The 15,870-nt window shown below is 39.1% G+C and overlaps 1 protein-coding gene across 2 annotated transcripts in view; it reads left to right on the plus strand.

The window, feature by feature from the left end:
* The window catches only part of XIRP2 (xin actin binding repeat containing 2), a 211,409-nt gene that overhangs the window by 184,568 nt on the left and 10,971 nt on the right, over positions 1 to 15,870 (plus strand). For both annotated transcript variants that reach the window (XM_073545792.1, XM_073545793.1), the window contains exon 7: positions 1,193 to 10,724. In XM_073545792.1, coding sequence (XP_073401893.1) covers positions 1,193 to 10,724 — 9,532 coding nt within the window. The remainder of the gene's footprint in view (positions 1 to 1,192; positions 10,725 to 15,870) is intronic.

Here is a 15,870-nt window from a genome sequence, read left to right on the forward strand (position 1 = left end):
TGTATGAGCTTGTGTACCTTACAAAAAGAAATGTGATTTATAGTAACTATCCTCTGCAGCATCTGATAGATTCAGCTCTTTTATTTTTACTATATTTCAAGTGCATTCATGCATATCATATGCAAATTTAAAGTGTGACTATCATTTTTGTAAACTTTCAACTTATCATATTAAGATGAGAAGTTTTGATCAGTCGGGATCCAGGTGTAAAACTCATCACGGATTGCTAAAACAAATGGCTAAAAAGTCTCAGCTGAGTTCCTTTGTTTGGAAGGCTTGGACTGGCCAGCAGGAAAGCAGGGGAATCCCCTGGTGGGCAACTGTGAAGACGTGTTAATGAGCAGTGCTGAAACACTTGATTCAGTATTTATACAGTACATACAAGCATTAGCTAATCATTTATTAATTAAACTACCCATATAGAAACATAAGTACATTTCTTTTCTAGGATTAGGTTATTTTGCCCATAGCTGAACAGTGAATCCTTATATTTAGTGTCACTAGTAGACCCTTGGCACCGTTGTCCGACACAGTTGTTCAGACTTTGCTTCAGACTCCATCAGCTCTCATTGGAGAGTGTACTGACTCATAAACTTTCTATATGCTCCTTTCACCACATGCTCCAAAGAGAAGGAGTGTTATACAGAGCTGATCAGAAACTTTCTACTTTTCTACTCCTTCATAAGCAAATTGTCTCTTCAAAGAGGAAGAAGACTTCAACACTAGCGCCACCTATTGGAAGTAGCAATCCTAAAAGTCAATATCGACCCTTTAACGAGCCTTGCCATTTGATTTAGGGTTAAAGTCAAACCAGAATCTCAATTTGCAGACAGTTCAAGTCCTTTTCCTCTCTGAAGAAGCAATTTGCATATTTAATTTCCTAGAGGAGCATGCATGGTGTATAAGTCTCCTCACTCTGACATGCTAGGTCTGACTTGTCACTCTCCACAAGGAGTAATGCTACCCCTTAGATTATACTCCTTCCTACAAACACTCAGTAAGAGTCCCAGCACCTGGAACCCCACAGAGCAAAACTTCTGAGGTCACTATAAATTGTCAAAAAGTTAAGAAATGGTGGATCCACTTTAAATATTTCTAAACTGTTACTGATTAAATCATAGTCAATCAATAATTTACTATTAAAGCAATTGTAAATCTGGGAGCTTAAATCATTGTATTTTATTCCCTCAAGATACATAATGACCATCCAGAATTTGAATGGCCAGTGGTAAATACCAACATTTCTGCCACGGCAAGCAGAGTCCATGACGGTATATGTTCATCATTGAAAACAGAACACTCAGCAAAGTCTGCTCAAACTAAGTCTGTCCGTTTTGGAAGTTTAGAAGAGTTTCCACTTCCTCCTCCTCCTCCTCCAGATATTTTAGAGACAGATGAAATAGCAGATTTTTCCCAGTCCCCAGAACCTCCAAACTCTACTGAAAGAAATGCATCATGTGCCCCCAAAGATGTATACTCAAAGCAAAGAAACTTGTATGAGCTGAAACGTTTATATAAACATATCCACCCGGAAGTGAGAAAGAGTTTAGAAAAAGAATATATTACTCAGGTTTCTGATATTGAAACTAGTCAATATGATCAAAAAGGTGAGGTTCAACATACAAGATCCGTGTTTGAAAATCCTGCTGGCAGCCCCCAAAAATGTCTTAGTCCTGAAAGAGAATATTTGGAATGGGATGAAATCTTGAAAGGAGAGGTGCAGTCTATGAGGTGGGTTTTTGAAAATCAACCTTTAGATACCATTAAAGATGAGTCGCCTGAACAAAGTCATATTAAAACCATCGGAGAACAAGAAATTATAGCCGGAGGAGATGTCAAATATACAACATGGATGTTTGAGACACAGCCAATTCATGCCCTTGGAGTGGATTCTTCAAGCGTTTTGGAAAAAGCTGAAAAAGTACCAGAGCTTGCAAGAGGAGACGTACGAACTGCAACATGGTTGTTTGAAACACAGCCATTAGATGCTCTGAACAAAATTTACAAGGAAAATGATTCTGACACAGTTTTTACTTCTGAAGATATTCATGGTGGAGATGTAAAAGCTGGTAGATACTTCTTTGAAACTCGGTACAATGACAGGTCACTTTCTTCTGATGAAATGAGTATACTGAGACTAAAATCGGAACTTCAAGAGTTTAAAGGCGATGTGAAAAGAACTGTAAAACAATTTGAAACTGACCCTAAATATGTCTTACAAGACAGTTCTGGAAAAGTACTTGAAATAACAACTGTCTGTAAAGAAGACATTGAAAAAGGAGATGTTAAAACAGCCAGATGGATGTTCGAAACACAACCTTTGGACATGATTAATCAAGATAAAGCTCAGATCAAAGTTGTCAAGGGCATATCTATGGAGGAGAGTATTAAAGGTGGTGTAGGAAAGGCAAAATGGCTATTCGAGACACGACCCTTGGACACAATTAAAGAAGATGACAATTCTGTTACTGAAAAGGAAGCCATTATTGGTTCAGATGTGTATCAAAAATGTTGGATTTTTGAAACCCTTCCGATGGATATTTTGAAAGACAATGCTAATGAAAGGCCTCTAGAGGGTGAGGAGATTATAGGTGGTAATGTCAGTAATACAAAATATCTATTTGAAAATTTTCCAATGGATGAACTTAAGGAAAATGATGAAGTAGGTAAACTTAAAAAAGTTATCACCACCGAAGAGGAAAAAGGGGACGTTCGCCATCAAAGATGGATTTTTGAAACACGTCCTCTTGAACAGATTCGGGAGGAAAAAAAAGAACATATTAGGACTGTCCAACATGATGAAATCCAGAAAGGAGATGTTAGTACCTGCAGAAATGCATTTGAGAGGGAAGACTGGCAAACATTTGATTCCTCCTATAAAATTCAGATAGAAAATGTTGACAAGGGGGCAGTACAGATTAACAAGAAACTTTTTGAAACAACACCTCTGTATGCTATACAAGATAAGTTTGGACATTATCATGAAGTTAAAACAATTCGTCAAGAAGAAGTAGTCAGAGGAGATGTAAGGACATATCAATGGATGTTTGAAACAATCCCAATTGATCAATTTGGAGAAAGTGTTGAGAACTACCAAGTGATCAGAGGAATCTCTTCACAAGAAGTACAATCTGGTGATGTCAAAAAGGGAAAGTGGCTTTTCGAGACACAGCCACTAGATTCTATTAAATACTTTAGCCATACTGAAGGTGAAGAGTTAATACAAAAACAGAGAAATGATATTGTCAAAGGTGATGTGAAAACATGTAAATGGTTATTTGAAACACAACCAATGGGAGACCTGTATGAAAAACAAGTAACGTTGACAAGCAGTGAGGAGATTCAGAAGGGAGATGTGAAAACTTGCACTTGGCTTTTTGAAACTCAAGCACTTGACGCAATACAAGATGAATCAGAAAGGTCTACACATTTGGAGAAGGAGGAAGTCATAGGTAGAGATGTGCAATCAGTTTGCTTCCTCTTTGAGACACAAAATATAGAACAAATACAAGGAGAAGAGAAGAAAAACTTCAAAAGAGTGGTTGAAATTGATGTTCAGTCTGGAGATGTCTCTTCTATGAAATATATTTTTGAAAACCAAGCACTAGATCAAATTAGTTCTAGTTCACAAGAAGTTCTCGAAAGAATAAAAAATGTCAAATCTGAAGATGTCCAAAAGGGAAATGTCTTGAATTGTCGATGGCTTTTTGAGAATCATTCTATCGATGAGATCAATGAAAATTATGAGCAAAATAAAGAAATATACACAATAACAGATGTTCAAGGTGGGAATGTTAAAAAAGGATGTTTCATATTTGAAACTTTTTCTTTAGACCAAATTAAGGATGAGAGTTCAGAAACTACCAACAGAACAGTAAATGTGGATGAAATATTAAAAGGTGATGTGAAAAATTATACTATGTTGTTTGAAACTCAGCCCCTTTATGCTATTCAGGATAAAGAAGGATTTTACCATGAAGTTACAACGGTAAAAAAAGAAGAGGTAATTGATGGTAATGTTCGTGGAACAAGATGGCTGTTTGAAACAAAGCCTTTAGACTCTATCAATGATTCCAATGAAGTGTTTGTTATCAAAGCTGTGACTCAGGAGGATATTCAAAGAGGGGATGTGAGTTCTGTAAGATGGAGATTTGAAACTCATCCTCTAGATAAGATTTCTGATGAGGATAAATCAGATTTATACACCACTGAAAATATTCTAGGTGGAGATGTGAGAGGTAATAAAGAGCTATTCGAAAATGAGAAAAAGAGCCAGGTTGTGCGAACTGTGAACATTAGTGAGATAAAAAAGGGCAACGTTAAGACATCTACTTGGTTGTTCGAAACCCACACTCTCAATGAACTTCATGGAGAAAATTATGAGGACATAAAGAGAGTAACAATGGAAGATATTCAAAAGGGAGATGTACAAGAATATGTGTGGCTTTTTGAAAATAAAAACTTGGACTCAATCCAAGAAATTGATGAAAGTGAGAAAAAAACACTGAAGGAAGATATTCCACAAGCTGATGTTAGAACAACCACGTGGCTTTTTGAGACCACACCAATACATGAATTTAATGAATTCAAAATAGAGAAACAAGAAGTCGTTGGAAAGAGTATCCAAGAAACACTAAAAGAACTGTACAGCCAAGAAATGGTAAAGTCACATGGGATTATTTTGGAAGCAGATGAAATCGGCGATGTCCGTATGGCCAAATTTCATCTTATGAATCAGGAAATTCCAAAGATAGAAAAGCAAGAGATTATAAGGGGAGATCTTCGAAACATAATGATGAACTTGCTGTCTCAGCAATCATCGACTGAAAGAACAGTTCTGTTGAATGAGGAAGAAAAGGGCAACATCAATTTGACAAAATCACAACTAATTAATCAATCAACTGATATACAATCAATGCGGGAAGACATTATTGGAGGAGATATTCAGGAAGCAATAAAAAATCTTCTCAGAAGTGAAAATTTTGTGAAGCAAGGAATCCTTATTCAAGAGAGCGAGAAAGGTGATATAAAAATGACGATCTACTCGCTATTTAATAAGGATGACAACCGTGATATTCAGCGGGATGAAGTAGTGAGTGGAGATATAAAACGTGCAATTTACAACTTAAAGACCTCTGTTATATCTGATGAGACGAAAGATAAGGTCAGAATAGAAGATTCGGAAAGAGGAAATGTACAATTTTTTACTACTTGCATTGAATCTGGGGCATTAGATTACTTAAAAAAACTACACGGAGAATTTGAGGATGTAGAGGTGGAAAATAACAATGAAGACATTCTTGGAGGTGATGTTGAAGGTACAAAATTATTGCTTAAGCGGCAACGATCCCAAGTTGAACGAACTGTTGATGAAACAGATATCATCCCTGGAGACGTATATAATACAGTTAAGGTTTTTATGACTGAGCCAGAGAATAAATCATTTGATGCAAATAAAGAAGAAATTGTTAAAGGTAATTTGCAAGCAACCTTAAGTTCTCTCAGCCAAGCCATAAATCAGACTGCAGTGGTACAGAGAGAAGAGATTATCAAAGCTGATCTCCCAGCAACACTGAAGTCTCTTACCGAAACACAGTATCAAGTCAAGGATACGGAAAAGCCAGATGTCATCCCTGGAGATATTCAAGGAACCATTGATTCTTTAGAAAAAGCTGTAAAGCAGAAGACTGAGTTTGTTAAGGAGGAGGTTATTCATGGCAATGTTGAGGCTGCATTACAGTCTTTGAAAGAAGCACAACAGTCTGTAAAGCAAATAGAAAAAGACAATATAATCAGAGGTGATATAAGTGCAACCAAGCAAAGTCTGTTGGACTCTTCTACAGAACAAAACTATGTACAACATCAGGTCAGCATTCAAGGTGATGTAAAAGGTACCATGAAGACATTACTACAGCCTTCCTCTCAGGTAGTCCAACGGAGTGCAAGCATTGAAGGCAATGTGAAGAACACAATGAAAACGTTTCTACAATCTAGTGAAGAAAAAGAATTTTCTCATACAGGAGGCATGGAGGCTTCCAAAGAGATTACTGTGGGTATTGATAACCAGCAAATATCCACAACTGATCAGAGAGGTTTACAAAATGTTAATAATTCACAGTACAACGTTTCAGATACAAACATAAAAGCCGCTTACAAAAATACACAGAATATTAATGCTTTGCAGCAAAAAGCGACAACCACAAGAAAAGCTGAACAGAGAGAAATGTATAATTCCCAAAAATCTTCAACGAGCAAAACCTGGAACAAAAGTAAGACCTGTTCAGATGCCCAAATTATAGAATTTCCTGAAGAGCAAAGTTGCTCTGCTCAAGACTTTAACAAGCTGCAAAAAGAGAAGTCACATATAGACCTAATCAATCAAAATAAGATAATGAATGAAAGTAAGCTGGTTTCCAGTGCCAACACATCTAAAACCACTGTTGTGAATGTGACTGATACTAGAAACTTCCAAAAATTAGACCTTGGTCAGAAACAAGAAACAAATCAGTCAAAAAAAATTATTTCAGGCAATACATTCAACATTCAGAATGCACAGGTTTTGGATACTATCAATAACAATGTAGATATTGCACAGAAAGAAGATCGCTCAATGGATAAGTTTTTCTTGGAAAAAGAAAATCAAGGTAAACATGTGATCAAAAGAAAAGCTGTCCAAGAGAGGAGCAAAAGCAGTAAAAATATATCTACCAGGGATAGTCATCAGCTTACAAAGAATATGAAAGCTACAAGTGATATGGGAAATACATTAATTAGCTTTCCTCCTCCCCCACCACAGCTACAGCCTTGTGTGGAAGCACCTCCACTTGCACCTACACCACCACCACCGCCACCACCACCATTGCCAACTCCAATTTCTCTTAAAGCATACACTGAACCTGAGTATTTTCCATCTCCTCCCCCACCAGTAATAGATAAGTTGGAAAGTGACATTTTTCCACCTCCACCAGAAATTCCACCTCTACCACCAACTATAAAATCCAAACAGCAAAACAAAGAGTCAACTGTTAGAAAAACTGGCTTTCAAGCTCATGAGAAAACATTCACTAACAGCAAAGAATCAAGGACTCAATTAAGCAGATTTACTGCAGAACAATCAAATAAAGAATTAGCACAAAAATCTACTGAAAAGGAAAAATCTAAGAAGATAGTAAATCAAGGACCTGATGTGTTTCCAAAGTCTAAACTGCCCATCTTTCACACTAAATCAGGAACTATGTCAAGCACAAAGGCTAATGAAAGCAAAACATTGGCAAAACAATTAAAGACTTCTGAAAGTGAGCAAATATTTAACATCGATCAGTCTAATTCAGATTATTCTGAACAATCAGAATTTCATACAAACATAGCCGTAAATAATCAAATAAGCTTAATTTCCAAGCAAAGAATGTTGTATTCACCAGTCATATCTCCAGAATTAAAAACTCAGACTTTATTTTCTGATTCTAAAGTCTTTGCTCAAGATCAAGAATTCAGTAAGAAAATTGAGGACTTTAGTCATTCAACTGCCCAAGACTATGATCAAATAGTTTGTGATCAAGAACTTGAAAGAATCCATGAGGAGTCTTTAAAATCCAAGAAAAAAGTTATTCCTTCATCTTCAACCCAAGATAATGTAAACCAAATATCAAAACTCAACACGAAAAGCATGGAGAGTAGCCAAGTAAATGAAAGTAAGACATCCATCTCAGGAACAATGACTTTGGTGCACGCGGAAAATGTGAACACCCCTCAGTTAAATGAACAAGACTTAGATCAATTGACCTGCGATCGTGAATTAGAAAAAATTCATGAACAAACATTAAAACCCAAGAGAAAGTTGTTCACTCCATGTATGATGTCTCCAGCTGAAACTCCAACACCGAAACCAAAAACATATGTCAGAAAATTTAAGACTCCTTTAATGATTGCAGAGGAAAAATACCGTCAACAAAGAGAAGAAATGGAGAAAACTAAGAATAAGACTGGTTCTCAAGTTTATATATCAACATCTCCTGGAGTACAAAGAAGACAGGTCTCAGCAGAGAGTAAGTCCATCCATTCATTGACAACAGATTCTTCAAAAATAGCAGGAGCGCCAACAAAAGAGGCAATCAATACACAATTCCAAGTAAACAGAAATAACAATATACTTTCTTCTGATGCATCTCAAGAGTTGTATAGTAAAAATAAACAAAATGTGACACAATCAGTGTCATCATCATCAGCAACAATAGCTAGCACTGTCCCGGAAGGTCAAATGATCTCAAAAGAAACCCAAATGATTCAGCAACAAAACGCTCAGGGTTTTACAGAATCAAGCATACAGGAGCATACAAGTAAACATGTTTTTAACAAGATAGAAAAGTCAAAGCAGAAGGATCAGTCTGAAGTGACAAGAGTGTCTTCTCCTAAAACCAGTGGTAATGTTGACAGGGAAAACGTAGAAATAGCAAAGTTTGAAATGACTGCTCAAGCTGCAAATAATGTATGGGTTATGCAGCATGTTGATCATAGAGATGTTGTGATGAGGCAAAGGGTCCTTGAAGAGTCTCATAGCAGCAAAAAAACTGAAAATAGGCTAAGTCAAGAATTAAAAACACAATCTATGTCTCAAAGCTCAGAACAAAAGCAGATTCAGAATATGAGTAACATTCAAGCAATGACTAATGAGAAAGAAACTAAAACAGTCCCAAATCAATTTATGGGCTTGGGTGGCACAGTGACCAAAACTATAGAGTCGCCAAAACTCCAAAGAAAACTACAAATCAAAAAAGATCAAATAAAAAGTGAAGTTGAAGTCAAACAGAACATCTCCGCAGCTGCTGGTCAGAATGAAAAACAAAAAACCATTGGTAAACCCCAAATCCATCAACAAGTGTCCCCGCTTCCACCACCATCACCATCACGACCTAAAGAACCACATGTAGCATCAGAAAATGTTGCCAATAATTGTGTTACAGAACAAAAAGTCAAAGAATCAGCCACCACAAAAGAATGTTTGCAAAGGAGCCTCAACATCCATTCGGAAACACAAAACAAACAGGAGTTGAAATCATCAGAAGTTATTGAATATTTTCGGAAATGTGAAGAGCTGCAACAGACAGTGTCTAATGCGAAAAAATTGGAATCAGATCCCCAGACTTTAAGTATTGACACATTTAGAACATTTCTTAGCATTGTTCCCACCTGGTTAATCAGTCAGGAGAAAAAGAAAAACATAGCAGATCTGGTGGCATCCAGCAGCATGGTTGATCTTACAGAGCAAGTATCCTACATTAAAAACCAAGCAATGCACATGAAGTCAACTTTGGAAGACAATATTCAAGCAGCTATGAAATCCACTTCATTTTTGAAACGAAGAAATGTATCCAGTACTCAAAGTGAAGCATCACAAAAGCAGATTACTACAATTGCAAAAAAAGTTGAAACAACAAGTAGGCAAAGAAAGATCAGTAATGACCTTGGAAGACTTCCAACTGATATGAAGCAGACTGATATTAGGGCTTGCTCTCCTCTCTTGAGGATGAGATCTCCATCACCTACTTATATTACTATAGAATCAACTGTAAGGCGTACTGATTCCCCACAAAAAGACAGAGTTCCTTCTTCATCTCCACTCCCAAAAGACCCAGTAACAATTCCAATGCCACCACGCCGTTCAACAACACCTAAATCATCATCTCCTTCCCCATCCTCTCAAAAAAGTCGTTCTGAACAACTTGCAAAGCTAAAAGACACCACAGTAAAACTCTCTCAAGGAACAGCCCAACCTCGAGCAATCACTCCTATCCCAGTGGTAGTTGAGAAAAGATGTGAAATAGTACACTCTCCGGCTACTTTGAGAAGGCAACTTAAAATAGAAAGCCATACCAAAGAGTCTTTGAGAACCACACCGATTCCTGCAGAAGTGACTGTCAGCACAGTAGAAGACCGAACAGAAATGTACGAGGAAGCTAGATTGTCTGAAAAACAACAAACACACTCAGAGAAAGATCCAACACACATTCCAAAATGGCTGGGCCGAGATATGGATACTTTGGATGGAAGATCAGTCTCACAGAAAACTAAAAAAATCCCTACAGATCAGGTGTTTGATATGAAAATGAAAAATGTTTATATGAGAGATGGAGATAACCTTAATAGGAAGACTACCCTAACAGGTGGAACTGAAGGACACATGACAAAATCGAAGGAAAGTGCAAGTTCTGATTTTAGACCTCCGAGTAGCAAATTTCAAAGTGAGCAAAAAAAGACAGTACCCAAAGAAGGCCAAAGGGTATTTACTGAGCCACCTTCACAAGGGAAAGTCAGGACTGTTCCAATAAAACAGATTAGAGATCACCGGGAGAATGCTTCCAAGCAAATATTTGTGAACCGGCATGATGAGAGTCAAGAACATTTATTCAAACCCATGATGCATCCGGAAACTATATTACAAGCCTCTGGTGTTGAAAAGATGGAGAGCAAGGTGACCAGGTCAAGAACTTCACAGAATGCTGAAGGCATGAAGACCGGATTTGAATTCAAGCATGCACCACCAACGTACGAAGATGTCATATCGGGTCACATGCTCGACATTTCAACTACTGAATCCCCAGAAGAAATACTGAAAAATTTTCAAAAGACCTGGGAAGAAAGTGAAAGAGTATTTAAGAGTCTTGGCTATACAGTCTCAGACACATCCGAGGTGATAAGCAGCTATCATCAGGAGGAATTCAGATCCGGTAAATGGGCATATGGTTTGAGGAGTCCCTAACAGACTAAAAAGATTATAACCATATCGTGATTTTTGCAGTATCATTAGGATAATAATAATATACTATTTAATACTAACAAAACAGATTTTTTGGGAGCTTTTATTCATCTATTTTCTTTCCGGTTTTCTTTCTGAAGGCTTCTTCCTAACCTCATGCTGTGTGTGTGTTCTAACTAATATTGACTGCTGTGTTGACTGTAAAACAGATATGAATCTCAAGGTAAAATTCATATTACATTCTGCATATATTTATATGCATGCTAATTGCTCCCATTAAACATGTTGCTGTATATGATTTTATAATTTCATGAAATATTGTGAAATTCCATGTATGTGGACTCCAACAGTAGAATATGACACAGGTCATTATATAATAAATAGAACAAAGAATAAGGAAATAAATATTCAGGCATCAAACATACTACAAATACATAGAGAGGAAAGTAAACAGCTTCCAAAGCCATCCAACAAGTAGCCTGAGGTGAGAACAGTTACAAAGAATGACCTTTTGCCCTGTAGGATTCAACCAGTTCACTAGACAATGAATAGACTGCAATAGGCACTATACAATGCTTCACTTCTCCTGCGAGGGCAGTGCAGGGGAATTAAACACCTGCTTCCAATTTCCCTTGCAGATTACTGCTCCTCCTGTTCTTTCATTGATCAATGAGATTAATTTTTTTTCTGATATTTTGGAAATGTCTACTGTTCTTCTTAGCTTCAATTAATTGATGTCTTGTTTGACCGCATTCACATCATGATGACAGTTTAGCAGTGAACAATAGGGAACATCAGAGATAGCTGCAACTGGTTCACTACAAACTAGTGTCACAATCATTATTACTAATATCAAATGGATTCTGTGGACAAGCAAAATAACGTACATATGTGTCATACAAAAGTATAAAATATTGGATGCTTATAATGTATAAATCTCATGTCCAGCAGGGATGCACAACCTTTTCAGTTGTGAGGGCCATGTTTCAGGTTAAACCACGGCCACGTGTCACAATAAAACTTAGAGGAGCATTCGAATCCAAGACAATTACTAAAAATTGATCTAATTTTTAGGACTCCTTTTTAGGACTCCTACCTGTCTTCTTCTCCTTGGATAGCACTCCTTAAGGAAGAGATCATAGATCAGGCTTTCTCCAAAGTTCATTGCTGAAAAGTTCAAAAAGTTTGAATATTCCTACAAACTACTAAGAGGATAACCATACACATCCATTGCCACCTCTTCATCTGCTTAGAAATGATCTAATTGGTTCGAGGCAAATTAAATTTGTTGAAAATTTTACAAAAGATTTTAATTTGGCCAAATCCTAATTTTTATGATTAGTTTCTTCTGGATAATAAAAGTCGGGAAGGGATAAAAACAAAAACCTACCATTTACAATTAGAACTACACGGCCACATCTGTCCAGCTGTACAGCCCCACTTCAGTCCAATGGTAATTTTCAGTTCAGTGCAGCCTTTTCCTCTGTAGGTGAGGTGTCGTCTTCCAGTTCTTGAGAAATAAAAGGAGATGGACGTTTCAGGTTGATCGCGCTGCTGCTGGACACGTAGTTATTGCATGCTATGGTAATAATCTAATCGTTGCTTTATTACACGTTTCAAGTTTGCATCAATCTCTGCTTCAAAAAATAGACTCTTGACTTCTTCAAAGCTGATCATGTTCAACATCATCATGATGCATGTTATGACGTCATATGAGGTTTAGTAGGTCATTAAGTGCATCAAGACGTCATAACTATGTAGGCACTAGTCAGCATTAAAGATTCCAAGAACTGGAGGAAGACACAGCAGCAGGCAGAAGAAGAGGTCACACTAGGCAGAAGACTCTTTGACTGGAGCGGGGCTTAGTAGTGGGATGGGTGACGGCCAAGTGAGTATAGTTCTTTTTTATTTTGGTTCTCTTATGGTTTTTGTTCTCCTGGATCTGGTGACACCAGACACAGAGAAGCATATCTAATGCCAGACAATAGGGGGTCACGCAGAATGGAATTGTGAGTAGCGTGTGATACCCAGCCCAAAGTATGCGCACCCATGCCCTATACCAAGGGACGGGGTCTGCAACCTGTAGTGCTACACTTGTAGCAGAATGACAACTCCTATCATGGTATAACAGAGTCAGGCTGATATTTTGCATTCGATGCAGATCCATAGGATGGAATATACCTCTATAGAGTCTATGGTCAATGGACCGAGGAGGTTAAGTGCAAGTGTAATGTTTTTCACCATTTCAAGTTAAATTTATCTCAGCAGGTTTTTATGCATGCCAACATATCAACTCAGTAGAGTTGAGCGAAACGGGTCGAAAAATTTCAAAAGTCGCCGACTTTAGGCAAAGTCGGGTTTCATGAAACGAAACCCGACCCTAGGATGAGGTCGGCCACGAGGTCGGTGACTTAAGCGCCAAAGTCGCGTTTCAAAAGTTTGTTTGGCGCTCTTTTTCAGCCAATCAGGATCCACGGACACTGTGGGCAACGTGATGACATAGGCAGGGGTCACCACCATCTTTCAGAAGGGCATGCAAGTGATTGGCTTGCTTTGGTGGGCGTCACAGGGGGTATAAAAGGGCGTGCACACCGACCGCCATGTTACTCATGCTGATCTCAGAATAGGGAGAGCTGCTGCTGCTGATGATTTTGTAGGGAGAGCGTTAGGCAGGGAAGAAGACACCAAAAACTGCTTCTGCTGCTAGCGATTTTGCCTGTACAACACACCAGTCACTGTGTGTGCAGTGCAAGTGGAGGCTATATTTTGCTGGATCAGCGGTGTTGGTTGTTAGGCTGCCTTCTAAGGCTTCCTGACGGCTGCATTGCTGTTTACCCACTGCTCTGCAAACTGCTTTTTTAAAAGCAATCCCAATTTTTTCTTTTGTCCTGGTGAGGTACTGAGCGTGCATTTTTTCACACCATACAGCGGTGCACACTCCTCACACAGTACCGTGTAACAGCTGTTATCACAGCTACAGTGAAGCTATCTGTGTGTCACTCTGTAAGGATAAGTCGAGGACATGTTCCGTTCTTACAGACCTGCACCTTCTAGTTTTGTCTAGTTTTCAAACAGTTAAATATATTTGCTGTTTGATCACATTCAAAACTATAGAGAGACAGCGTGTGTCAGTCCGTATACTTAAAAAACACGGAGCTTGACAATTCTACCTACACCGGACAGCCGTGTAGGTGCACGCTCCTCTCTCAGTACCGTGTAACGGCTGTTATCACGGCCACAGTGAAGCTGTGTGTCGCTCTGTAAGGATAAGTCGAGGACTTGTTCCGTTCTTACAGACCTACGCTCTAGGGAGATTCCTATTCTGCCCAATTCTATATACACCTTGTAGTTTGTCATACACTAGCCAATTTCTGCCTGTGACATAGTGCTGTGATATTCACTGGGCCTCACATAATCCAAGAATGTCCAGTGTCCACAAGTCTGTGCAGAAATTCAAAATCTCCGTTATCCTCTAGTGACATTTTTCACACCTGCGACATCGAGCCTGTGACATAGCGCTGTGATATTCAGTGGGCCTCACACAATCCAAAAGTGTCCAGTGTCCACAAGTGTGTGCAGAAATTCAAAATCTCCGTTATCCTCTAGTGACATTTTTCACACCTGCGACATCGAGCCTGTGACATAGCGCTGTGATATTCAGTGGGCCTCACACAATCCAAAAGTGTCCAGTGTCCACAAGTTTGTGCAGAAATTCAAAATCTCCGTTATCCTCTAGTGACATTTTTCACAACTGCGACATCGAGCCTGTGACATAGTGCTGTGATATTCAGTGGGCCTCACACAATCCAAAAGTGTCCAGTGTCCACAAGTGTGTGCAGAAATTCAAATTCTCCATTATCCTCTAGTGACATTTTTCACACCTGCGACATCGAGCCTGTGACATAGCGCTGTGATATTCAGTGGGCCTCACACAATCCAAAAGTGTCCAGTGTCCACAAGTGTGTGCAGAAATTCAAAATCACCGTTATCCTCTAGTGAAATTTTTCACACCTGCGACATCGAGCCTGTGACATAGCGCTGTGATATTCAGTGTGCCTCACACAATCCAAAAGTGTCCAGTGTCCACAAGTGTGTGCAGAAATTCAAAATCTCCCCTGTCCTATAGACACCTTGTATCTTGTTTTACATTACTATATAGTTTGTTGGATTTTTTCTACATTTCTACCAAAAATGAGGAAGGCTGGTGGAAGAAGCCGTGGAATTGGGCGGGGGTTGGCAGCTGGTAATGATGGTGTTGGTGGTGGATCTGATGGTAGTGGCAAAAGCAAAATAGGACTGAATGCAGGAGGTGTTGAGCCTGCGTCATCGTCTGGCTCCACAAGGCCTCGAAGGCTTAGTTTTCTAGGAGTTGGCAAACCGCTTTTAAAGCCAGAGCTTCAGGAAAAAGTTTTGGCTTACATTGCTGACTCAGCCTCCAGCTCAATCGCCTCCTCTTCTGAAGTTGTAAAAAATAAAAGCACTGAGTCGTCATTGGAGGCTCATGTTCATGAACCACACCTTTCCTTGTGTCCTTCACCCCAACCAAGATTGAAGGATGACGCAGGCCATACTACTGATTACTCCATGGAGCTGTTTTCACATACCATGCCCGGATTATCAAGTGAAATGGTGAATTACCCAGGCCAAGATGAATCTGACATGGAGTGCACTGATGCACAGCCACTGATAGATGATTCTGCTGGTACATTCACTCAGAGCACTACATTGTCCTCGCAGTGTACAGAGCCAGATTCTGACCCTGATGAGACTCAGGTGCCCCTTCCCGCACACTATACCACCATACACGGTGACACAGAGGAAGGTGCACATGACATTGAAGAGGAGGTGATGGATGACCCAGTTGTTGACCCAGATTGGCATCCATTGGGGGAAGAGGGTGCTGCTTCCAATAGCTCAGATGAGGAGGAGGAGCATCCACAGCAGACATCGACATCGCAACAGCTGTTATCTGGCAGGCCCGGAGCACTCCAAAGACAGGTTCCAAAAATCAAAAGAGTTGCTGGACAGCTTGTCCAGAGGGTCAAAATATCACAGCGTGCTAGGCCGCAAAATGTCTGCCAAAGTAGGAAGAGTGCAGTGTGGCACTTTTTTGAACA

This window comes from Dendrobates tinctorius, unplaced genomic scaffold, assembly GCF_039654945.1.
Source record: "Dendrobates tinctorius isolate UK_male_01 unplaced genomic scaffold, ASM3965494v1 ptg000143l, whole genome shotgun sequence".
Lineage (NCBI taxonomy): Eukaryota > Metazoa > Chordata > Amphibia > Anura > Dendrobatidae > Dendrobates > Dendrobates tinctorius.